At 37.7% G+C, this 12,467-nt stretch overlaps 1 protein-coding gene across 1 annotated transcript; it reads left to right on the forward strand.

Annotated features, from left to right (window-relative positions):
- The first annotated feature begins 667 nt into the window (after positions 1–667).
- LOC137186265 (Na(+)/citrate cotransporter-like) lies at positions 668–12,093 on the forward strand. The gene is made up of 12 exons (XM_067595058.1): positions 668–803; positions 2,972–3,100; positions 3,187–3,323; positions 3,576–3,796; positions 3,897–4,077; positions 4,162–4,284; positions 4,420–4,632; positions 4,758–4,864; positions 4,955–5,076; positions 5,660–5,821; positions 8,010–8,147; positions 9,932–12,093. Exons 1-12 carry the CDS (start codon positions 705–707, stop codon positions 10,055–10,057), a joined length of 1,758 nt encoding a protein of 585 aa, XP_067451159.1. The 5' UTR covers positions 668–704; the 3' UTR covers positions 10,058–12,093.
- Positions 12,094–12,467: the final 374 nt, after the last annotated feature.

The raw sequence follows: 12,467 nt of genomic DNA on the forward strand, positions 1-12,467 counted from the left end.
AATTCATCAGCAAAACATAGGGACGTACGTAAAAAAAACATCTCATCCAGCAAGAAGCTTTATTCTTAAAACACAGTTGTGTAACTAAGGAATGTCAACATTGACAGCCCATGTCGAAACGAAGAAGACTGCTGGTAAAGTCATTCATTTATATAGAATTTATCAGACTACATTTGAGGAAGTCAGACTTTGCTCTGGTGTAAGAGTGAAATATTGCTGATTGTTACAGGGCATAGAAAGTCACCAAATACAGAAAAATATCATTTCAAGTCACTTGTGTTTTGTGGGTTTCTTATTCTTATACAATCGTGTAAGCTAATTACTACATACACTGACTGATATACACAAAAGTCTTGGAATGGCAACTACTCAGTTGCAACACATTTCAGTGTTGGTGCTCTTGCTCAGGCAACAACATGCAGCTTAATGGGGAGACATTGTTAGCTAATCTCCCAGTATGCATTGTATATCCTCATTACTGATAAAAAAAAAAAATACACTAATGAAGTTAATGAAGAAATGTCTTCAGGTGATCAACAGATGTTAATATTACTTGGCAACAGCAGGTTAAACATCAAGTTTCTCAACCCTCCTTTATTTCCTTATTTCTTCCACCCCCCCTCCCCTCCTCTCCCCCCTATTCACTGCTCTTCAAAAGCGCGATCCATGGTGCAAAAGCTTCCTTTTCTTCGTAGTCCTTCAGGATGGCATTCTTCAAATATCTGCACTCTGTTAAGAATGAGCTTATCCTCTTCTCGTCTCCATTTCTCCTTCTTCCATTGCCTTTGGTAATCGGGACATCGGTACGTAACAGATTTGGATGAAATAATAGATTAATTTGAACTAAACTTTGCTATCAGAGTGGTGAAATTTTGTAACTCTGGTGATTTTAGCACAAGACAGTTGAAGTGTTGAATGGTAATTTTTAGTTTTTTTGCAACATATAGCCTGCATCAATCAGAACTTCTTTAATATGATTAAGTTAGTCTAATTAGGAAAACATTCACTTCATGTGCATGCAGTTTTAATATATAAATCAACTAAATTCATCCGCAAATTGTGTACACTGGAAGACAAATGAAATGAATGAAATGAGTCTGATTTGTGCTGGTTCTCCAGTGTATTGTTACTTTAACTCCTTGTTGTTAACATGAAGGGTCATGTCCAGCGTGGGAACACAGAGTCAAAGGGCTCTGTCCATGTTGCCACCGCTACATGTGACATAGAGACATGCACACAGGCAACACGCATGTTATGATAAGCAGAGACTCCAATGTAAAGCAGCCATGAACCAAGGTCATAGGGTCAAGGGCGCAGATCTCGATACAACTTAGGGGGGATCACAAACATGGAATTTTCTCAAGAGTATTTTCTGGAGGGGAATCAATAATATCACCAACGTATATAAAATTATCTGCTGTAACAGGCACAGCCATTAACAGTAGCTTAAAATATATATTAATGAATCACTTTTAGGCCATCCAAATACATACAATATTTACCTATTTCACAGAGCCACACATCCAGGTACTCAAAACAGCACTCAAGCAGCACAGTGAGACTATCAGCTTCACTTAAAAGGTAATGTCCGACTAAAACAAAAACAGTCAAGCTTTTTTTTTCTTTTAAGTAGGCATCCATGTCCATTTTCCCTTTTTCTGCAACTTTTTTACTCAAACTGACAGAACCTCTCATACACTGTTGTTGTCTAATGGCAAAATTATTGAACATTTGTATTAGTCCTTCATTCATATTCTATTAAGATTTTATCAACCAGTACAGGGGACTTCCCACTTACAAAGTGGTGTCTTGAGTCCTTATGTCCATCTTTTTCCTTTTCTCTGCCATGCTTTGGTAAAGCCCGACCTGGCTTTCTCATACACACACACACACACACACACACACACACACACACACAGGACCCAGGTTAATGATAGAAGGAGTCAATATACTTTACCTCAACCCTAATGTAAGGCTAATATATGCTGTAATGAGCAATAGGTGTTAATGTAGGCTACTGGAGGTAACGTTAGCATAAGTTCAAAGTATCTAGCTAATGTGAGCTGCACACATTTAAATAGTCAAGTAAACATTCATGTCAGCTAGATGATAGTTACCATGTAAGATATGGCTCCTCCACATCAACTTTAAACATTCACCATCAGAATCTAAATTTTTAAATTTATATAACTACAATATAAACGTGGCCTGTCTTTAGTAGAAGCTGGGTGCACCCTATGATGTACAATAGCAAGCAAAGGTATCACGCTAGCATCATGATGAAGTACACCATCAGCTTCATCTCCCAAATTCCCACTTAGCTTAGTAACAGTTCAAACCACTGAGCAGGATACATGGGGGGACACAAACAAACGCTTCAAAAGGTGTTGTGTTTATGTGTGAATCATTTCAAAAGTGGCTTCTATTAAATATATATTTTCAGTTTTATAATTTATTAGAAATAATCTATTGAGGGACAACTTCATAATTTTGAGAACTTGGGGGGGGGGGGGGGGGGGGGGACCCCGACTGCCTCAGGATCTGCGCCCAGGTACAGGGTAAAGGTAGCCTGTGCCTACTATGAACAGAGGTGCTCCACAGAGAGAAGAAGATTCAAACTGATAGAAGATTAAGTTTAGGGTACTTTGCTTGCTTGCAAAAACCAGAGAAAAAGGATTATTTTAAAAGTGTTGATTCAAAAGTGACCAAGGCTTTCTCTATAAAAGTTTTAAGAGTCTGTGTTACATAGACTGCAGGGCAATAAATCATAATCATAATAGAACAACAAGTACACTTTGCCCTTTGAACTGTCATAACATCCCATTAAAAAATTATATAACAGTTATTGAATCTTGAGGATGTTGTGCATTTTTTTCACACCATATGTGGCACCTTTCCATAAGGGACCTTGAACCATAAAAGAAAGTCCTTGTGTGCATTTTTCTGCATGTTTTTCCATGTTTTCATGCAGGAGGCAGAATGTGCCTATGTGATAATCCTGATGGCGGTGTACTGGTGCACAGAGGTCCTACCATTGGCTGTAACAGCTCTGCTCCCAGCCCTCCTTTTCCCCTTGTTTGGCATTATGCAGTCCAAAGCCGTAAGTGAAATTACTGCAGTAGTGTGTAAAACTTTCAGTCACACATTCAGTCTTACCCTGTGTGAACTATGACCCTGCTGTTCCAGGTGTGCATGCAGTACCTAAAGGACACAAACATGTTGTTTGTGGGGGGACTGATGGTGGCAGTAGCTGTGGAACAATGGAATCTGCACAAGCGCATCGCCCTGAGGGTGCTGCTCTTTGTTGGTGTGCATCCAGCTCTGTAAGTGGCTCAGTTGCATGCCTCCACAGCAGATTCTCTGTTTGGCTTGTCATCTTTAAAGACCTTCATTTCCGAACCATATCTAATCAACTATGATTTCAAAAACACTTGCTATACATAAAAAAGCTATTTTCAAGTTTTTCATTGCCGTCATAAAAGTCTTTCCCTCTTTTTGTTATTGATAGAAGGCCCCCTCTTCCAACCGAAGGCCACTAACAGTATATGTTTTGTTTTTTTTAATCTTCCTGGCAGGTTGATGTTGGGTTTCATGGGTGTGACAGCCTTCTTGTCCATGTGGATCAGTAACACAGCTACCGCAGCCATGATGGTGCCTATTGTTCAAGCAGTGTTGGAACAGCTCAACAACAGTGACGCAGAGCTACCTCAGATCCTCAGCTCAGAGGAGCAGGTCCAGACATCAGAGACGGATAGCAAACTGCCTTCACAGACAGATAATCAGAGTGAGGGACAAGGTGAGCTGTGACCATCTTTAAGAGACAGATTTTAGTATGATGCACAGCATTAAAAAACTATGTTGCTTGTAGATCCTCTCATTCCTGTCTCTGTCTGAAGGCCCAGTGGTGGTGACTTTCTTGGATGCCGCAATGGAGGCTACAAGGCATAAAGAGGCAGCCGAAAGACGGAGAATGTGTAAAGGGATGACCCTTTGTGTTTGTTATGCTGCCAGCATCGGAGGAACTGCCACACTGACAGGAACACTACCCAATCTGGTGCTCAAGGGCCAGATGAGCCAGTGAGTGTTTTGTTCTTCAGTAGTATTCCATTTTTTTAACCTTGTTCATCAAAATATTTGATTCCCATTTGTTGTTTTCCTTAGACTCTTTCCTCAAAATGGAGATGTGATTAACTTCTCCTCCTGGTTCGGCTTCGCCTTCCCTAACATGATCCTCATGCTTACACTGGCCTGGCTTTGGCTGCAGTTTGTCTTTATGGGGTTCAAGTGAGTTTGGTGATGGTTAAAGCCTAATTATAGCGACAGAGACTTGAATCAACACCAAGAAACTTTTACCGCATCAGGAGTGTGATTGAGTGCAGAGGTGACACAAAGATTTTGTTTCCCTTGTGATGCCTTTAGTTTTAAGAAGACATGGGGCTGTGGAGCAGTGAAGACAGAGAAGGAGATTGCTGCCTATAATGTGATCCGTGAGCAGCATCGTCTGCTGGGGCCCATGTCCTTTGGAGAGATCAGCGTCTTGGGTCTTTTCACTCTGCTGGTCGTGTTGTGGTTCACAAGGGATCCAGGCTTTATGGACGGCTGGGCAACAGTTATCTTCAACTCCAGAGCAGAGTTTGTATACAAAACTACATCTGATTTCCACTCAAATTAACCTATTAATCTCTTATGAATTATTTGCTTTGAAGAAACTTTCATATAAGTGTGCATGTTCACTCCCTCACCTCTTCACCTCTTAGGTACGTGACAGATGCTACTGTGGCAGTCTTCATTGCCGTCCTCCTCTTTGTTCTGCCCTCAAAACCCCCCCATTTCTGTTCATGGAGGACTCAAAGCTTTGACACAGGTGAGCCATCATTCTGCTTGAATAAATTTCATTCAGTTATATCAGAGTTGCATTGATTTAACACTGATATTGAATTTATTGGATCTGTAGCACCTCATCAAACTGCTGGCCCAACTCCACCTCTACTCACCTGGAAAGTTGCCCAGAAGAAGTTACCATGGGGTATCGTGCTTCTTCTTGGAGGAGGTTTTGCCCTGGCCAAGGGTAGTGAAGTAAGTGGCAGTGACAGTCATAATGTTAATGGGACATTACGCCTGGGCTAAGAGCTTACACATAATGTGGTATGAATGCTAATGTCTGTGGAGTGGGAAGTATGGTGGTAGCCTCATGGTTGGATGTGTTTAAATCTTTTTTTTTTTTTTTGCAATAGTCATTAAATGTATTTACATTCTGTAACTACCTCTCTATATTATAGATGTTAGTGGTGGAGCCTGCCATTCCTGCACTTAATTCAAATACTATATACAAGGGATTCACATGTAATGATGAGCATATGTAATCCAAAGTTACTGTTTTTAATTTAATTTTATTGATATTAGCTTCACTGTTTTCTGTTTACTCTCCTAACACCAAATCAGAGCTTTGTTAAGTTATTGTTAATGCAAACCAAACATTTCCTACCGATGCTAGTTCAAATTATTCTATTCTGAATTTTATGCTTTAAATACCACTGAGTTACACTGTGTAATCATGGTAAATGAGCAAATGTTAACTCAGCTGTACAGATAAAGACTGCAGACATTTCCAGGAAAAAGTTTTACCCTGTATATGTTTATGTTATAAATATCTCTTTAGGAATCAGGACTCTCGAAGTGGATGGGAGATCAAATGACTCCCCTACAAAGCATCCCTCCCTGGGCAATTGTTATTGTCCTATGCCTGCTGATTGCTACCTTCACAGAGTGCACTAGTAATGCAGCCACTGCGACGCTCTTCCTACCGGTCTTAGCCTCAATGGTAAGAGTTCTCAGAGAGAAAGTGAAATGTGTTTGATGAAAGAAAGAAGCAGCATGTCAGACTGCAGGTGACAGACAATCACGTTTGGCAGCTGTGGTTCAGTGAGGTGAAGTGTAATTTTCTAGTGTAATTTCTTCTGAACTGATTTCCCCAATTGGAGTCCAGCATTGAAACTACTCCCAGTGGGAGCCAGCCTATTTTCCCTTGTTTGGTTACCCATCTAGTTGGTCATTCGGGCTGAATATGTTTGGTCTGCTTCCTCAGGCCCCTCCTCTCATCAGCAACCTGCCAAACACACCAGTTCAGCACAGCGCCATGTAATGCTGCCCACCCCATTGCCGCTGAAGAATGGCATTACTGTGCATGCTAGTCAAGCACTCAAGAGAACACCAGAGCTGGGTTGTGAAAGACTGTGCCAAGCTGAGATATACGGACAGATATTTATTAAGGGTGATTGCAAAAGTGATTGCAAAAGGCACACAAGTGTGTCCAACTCTCATTTGAAAATGGGACCGAAAGAGAAGGGAGAGACAGAAAAGAGCATCTGATCAGTTACATGCAGCTGAAAGTGGGGACATGACACTTGTGGCAGTCATGGCTTGTGGCATGTCACTTCATGTGTCATTCTGTCAATCGTTGAATCTTTAGCATTTGATTTAAACAAAAAACATCAGACAACAGAAAACACTGACATTGTGGTAACCTGATGTACAGCCAACAGTTTAAATGAGACTAAGTATAAAGTTCCAGTATTTTCAAACTTTGTTTATTTTGAGAACCAGAAATTACTGTGCACTTTTAAGATACTGTGCTGTGGGATATGTAATTCAGAAGAAAATTCCAGAGGAGTGTTTTCTGCATCTTAGTAGTCTGCTATTATTGTTACGTATTTATTTTATTTATTTATTTTTGACATTTCAAGTAAGGGATAAGCCCCTTGAGATGCACCATCTCATTTTTGAGGGGGTCCTCAGGCACAGAAAATAAAAATTATTACAATCAACATAATAACATCAACATTTCCCACCATCCCAAGCCCCACCTGCTACATCTCTTACATGAGTCATCTGTGCAAAAGATGAACAAGAAATAAAATAGATTAATAGATCAAATAACATTATGTCAAAGTATAAAGTCTACTTATGAACAAAAATGAATAAAGCAATGCATACAGTCAGAAAGAAGAAAAAATAGATTTAAGGTGGACAAGCAACAAAGTCTTGAAGTCATGGAAAGTAATTGATCTGAGTGAGTTAGGCAAATTATTCCAAGCTGATGGTGCTTTAAATTTAAAAGTCTCCCAGTATCTTTAAATATTTTAGGCACAATAAAAAAAGGATGTTGAGTGTATCTGAGTGAATACAATGAACTGAATGGAACAAAATGTTTTTTTTAATTAAACATAAGGGATAGTTAAAGTAAATACATTTGAAAACAAAGAGCAACCAATGAAAATGTCTCCTAGAGTGAAGTCGTAGCCAGTTAAGTATGTCATACATCAAACAATGATGCATGCGGTAAGGACACCTCAAAAAAAACCTCCAAATATTATTGTACACTACATTTAAAGGCTGAAGATGTGTTTCAGAGGCATTCTGTTCTATGATATCACCATTATCAATAATGGGAAATAAAAGCTGTTGGACAATTAGTTTTCTTATTTGGAGAGTAAAACAATTAATTGACTGATACAGTATTCTGAGACTAGCATTTATTTTATTTCTTATAAAATGAATATAGGGCCTAAAAGAAAATTCAGAATCAATCCAAAGTCCCAAGTTTATCAACTGGAGACCCAACAGTAAAATTTATAGTAAACTATATTTATAGTTAACTCAGTAGGTGAATGATTAAGATTATAACTAGTACTAAATAACATGCTACAAGACTTCTGCTTGTTTAATATGAGATTGTTAGTTAAAAACACTTTTGAACAAAAGAAAATTCATATATGTAGTACTTTTCTATTTTAGATATCATGACTCAGCCCCAAGCTTGCAGGAATTGCATCTTAATTACACCCACCTAATGAGACTTTTCACTCCGCACAGACTGGCACACATTTCACTTATGAGTCAGTGATTACGGTTGCAGAAAAACAGCCAGATGGAGGAGTGGAGGATTTTGTCATCAAGGGTGTGTTCATCCCTGTCTCAGACTGCTGATGCTCTCTGTGTGATTCTTCCAGTCCCAGTCCATTGGAATCAATCCATTATACGTCATGGTGCCTTGTACTCTGAGTGCCTCTTTCGCCTTCATGTTGCCCGTTGCTACGCCTCCAAATGCCATCGTCTTTTCTTACGGATACCTCAGGGTTGCTGACATGGTGAGTATGGCAGTGGCTTCAAGTGTTTATTCAGTAAATTATATGTTGAACATGCAGAGCTGTTACTTTAGGGCCACTATTACACAGCATGCTGAATTCATGTGTCATAGTCACTTGTAGTTGTGACCTGTAACTGTTAAAGGAGTAGTTTTGAGAAATACACCTTTTGCTGCTGAGTGTTAAATGAGAAGATTGATAACACTCTAATGTTTAGCTTAGTTTAGCTTAGCTTAGCATAAAAAAAACACCTAGCCTGGCTCTATCAAAGGTTACAAAATCCACATACTAGCACCAAAAAAGAAAAGTGTAAAAACTGCCTCGTAAAACCACAACTTGTTGTTTTTATACTTTGTTTTTTTTACTGATTAAACAAATGAGATATAACCGTAGACTGTATAAAAATAATGGATAGCCACCGAAATATCACCCATTGGTTTGTGGATTCCTGTTTTGAAGTCTTGAGTTTGGCATTTGACTTTTGGAGCCAGCCTCAAATGGCCACTCAAGGAACTGCAGTTTTTTGCACTTCAGCATTGCCTTCATTTTTCAGCCCCGGAGGTGTTAATTAGTGAAGTTTGTATGGAGGGTTTTAAGAGCCAAAACTAAATACATCAAATAATTATATAATTAAATTCTTAAACAAATTAATAAATCAATATTTTTTTTATAATTTAATGCTTAATAAATATATAATTATATAATAAACTGCTTAAATAAATAATTATGTCATTTAATGCTAAATTATCACAATAAATAAATCACAAATTAAATGAGACATTAAATATAAAAATGTTTATTTAATGTTTATTTTATTTATTTATTTATTCATTTATATATTTATAATTTGTATATTTACTTATTCATTTGTATATTCATTAATTTATTTACTTATCAATTTATTCACACATTTATTTATCTATTTATAATTTTATTTATTTATTTATTATTTATCTATACTTGCTGCAGCGAAATAAATAAATGTGTCAACTTCATCCATCAAAAGTCAGGGGGCGGGTTAAAGCCTCTGATTGGTGAATGAACAGTGTTAAAGACCCAGCAGGATCTGGGATTGTGAATACAGCTTTATTCATTTCTGTGTCAGTCAGGGCCGATATCATTCCAGTTCATTCAGTGAAGCCCTCAATCTGATCTAAAAAAGCATATCAACTGGCATTTGCCTCCATCTGTTCAGCTACAGCCAACATATCTACCATTGTAGCATGCAAGATTTCATTAAGATCCGCACTGAGTGCTGCCATCTTCAATTAGGCAAAACCAGTAGATTCAAGTTCAACCACCAGTTGCAGAACGGAGTCCACCCCCTGACTTTTCATGGATGAAGTTGACAGATTTATTTATTTCACTGCAGCAAGTTACACTATGGATAAATGAAAGTATATATAAATACATAAATAAAATGAAAAATCTATAAATAAATGTGTGAATAAATGAATAAATAAAAATAAATAAATAAATGGATTAATTAATTTACAAATGAATAAGCAACAATATAAATGTTTAAATATATATGAATGAATAAATAAATACACACATTTATATATGTAATGTCTCATTTAATTTGTGATTTATTGATTTATGGTGACAATTAAGCATTAAATTATATATTTATTTATTTATTCATTTATTTAAGCATTTTATTATATCATTATTTATGTATTTATATATTTAGTTTTAGCCCTTAAAACCCTCTATAAGTTTAAGCAAAGTTTGCCAAAATGTTGAAATACTGCTTCAAGATCACTGCTACTCCTCTTCTCCATCAGGCCAGTACAGGAATCATCATGAACATCATTGGCATCCTTTGCATCACACTGGCCATCAACAGCTGGGGTAAGGCCATGTTTGACCTAGACTCCTTCCCTGCCTGGGCCAACGTCACCGGGGTATGAGCCTGGTTCTGCCTTAAGAGAGGCACCGTGCCCTCCCTCTCCACAGGTGCCAAATGAAGACCTCTGGTCAGAGTGACAGCACGGTGGACCGTCTGTGTACAAGTGCTGCTAGGATGCAAGTCTCACGAAGCTTGATTTCATTGACAACTGAGTCTTACGCTTGTGACAGAAAGTGGTGATGATATGACTGGGAATAGAAGAAATGGTTGGAGGGTGAAATTACTTACTTTCTATTTACATTATACCATAAAGATGTTAAAAAAGACCCCTCATGGCCAAAAAACAATATGACAGAAATCACATACTGACAGTTTTCATATCTGTGAATAGAAAGAGACTGTCATCCTCCTAGGCAGAAAAATCCAGAAACACCATTCAAATCAGGTTTCATCTTGAAAAGAAATCAAAGGAAGAGCTATTGATAAGGTCAAAGTAACAGGTCACATTTCATTAAGCAATATCTGTACACCCCACTACAGCTGTACGTTAATACTGGCCGTGATATATTGTGATTATATCACAGCCAAGAGGCGCTGTTTGGCCCAACACACAGCAGAGGGCTGACAATGCCCTTTGCTGTGATATAATCACAATATACAACCGTCAGGAGTGAGATATTGCTTTTATGAAACAGTTACCAAATATTACAGCATAGAAATTATAGACACAATCCAATAAAAACGGTTTTATTAAATAACAATTACATTACAAGAGTCATTTACAAGAAAGTAGTTCTCAGCTGCCTGCGGTTGCTGTACAACATTAATAAACTGCTAAACTAACATTCAAGCCAGTCAGTGATCTATGCAGTTTATTTATTCACATTAATTTGAATTTTCCCATTAATTGTACACCCATGGAAAAACTGTCAAGTGTTACTGTGTTCATATTGCAAAGTGTTTGCAATAACATTAGGCCTACTCATTTTGTTAGGAGTTGCATTGCTTAGTGTAGCGAGGATGCTGCTCCGACTTCTCTGGACACTGAGCTTCAGTCGCCAATAGTTTTGGAGAGAGCTCTCACGTTTGTGTCCAACTGGACTTTCTGGATTGTATTTCAAGGCCTGCATCGGAAAGCTTTTGCATGATGGTGCTGCGGAGACAATGGTTGGTGTGGCTCTGCGTCATCCCTGCTTGCTTACAGCTTGTGGACAACATTTTAACGGTATAGCTGTAGAGTGATAAATACAAATAGAACTGTTAAAGGACAGTAAACATAGCTGTAGTATATGCTCCCTATACCATGGCTATCAACCAATCAGATTGCAAGATTTTAACTACCAATTTTAAAGCAGTATAAAACCACTCAAGTCATGTATATGTTAGGGCATTTTTTAGGTACTTGTGATTTACCCAACAGTATATAAAGCTGTTAAAATAAGCCCCACCTCAACCAGATACAACATAAAAATGCCACTTACATGTTAATACTTTAATAATAATCCAATAAAAACATTACATATAATATGATACTGACAAGGGCGATCCTGCTGCCTCAAGTGTGCTTTTACTTTCGATACGTTTCCATGTCAATTATGTATTTCTGTACTTTCACTAATTCAGTGCAAGACTTTTACTTGCAGTTGAGTATTTTTACATTGTGCTTTTGCTACTTCTATGTAAGTAAAACACCTCAATATTTTATTCACCACTTTTACACTGAAAATTTTGTATGCAAATCTATCAAAATAGATTCAAAGTTACAATGTCTGTTAGTTGGGTCAGCTATTTTCACTTTTAAAGATAATGGGCTAATGTTTACAGTACAGCAGAGAAATTAGATCTGCTTTGACCTACATGTGAAAGGATACAGTGCTTCCAGCATCAGTTGAACTTTGAAATGTATAGTCATAGAACAAGAAACCTATATGTGCCTTGTACACATACTGACTTATTGTACTGTAAACCCATTTTCAATATTTTGGTCAATACAGTATGTGCTGACATTGTGCAGTGTCTCACTGCAACAATAAATTCTCCAAGTCTCCAATTGCAATAAAGCTGTATTTAAGGATCAATGTATATTTTTTCTCTTCAATTACAAGACTTTTGCACATAAGTGAGTTTTAATGTCTGCATACAATGGTTTGCCAACACTGGAAAAACACATCATATAATGAACCAGACATGGCATAGTCATGGCCTGCATGCTTTTAAAATACTTTGTCAGCTTGAATCATGCACACAATATTTTTAAAATTGACAAAAACACTTGGTTTACAATTTAGGCTACTGATTCCACAGTAAAATTTGCAATGTTTACACTTATGGCCTAGTATAAGCTTTTAAACAATGAAGAGGCTTTAACAAAGCAGACAGAAAGAAAGCTCAGTCTTAGCTGTTGAAATAGCATTGTCATCCCCCACTGTCATCCAAAACAAAATGATCCCACTTTCATCACCAGTCGGCTC

This window comes from Thunnus thynnus, chromosome 7 (assembly GCF_963924715.1).
Source record: "Thunnus thynnus chromosome 7, fThuThy2.1, whole genome shotgun sequence".
Taxonomy (NCBI): Eukaryota; Metazoa; Chordata; class Actinopteri; order Scombriformes; family Scombridae; genus Thunnus; species Thunnus thynnus.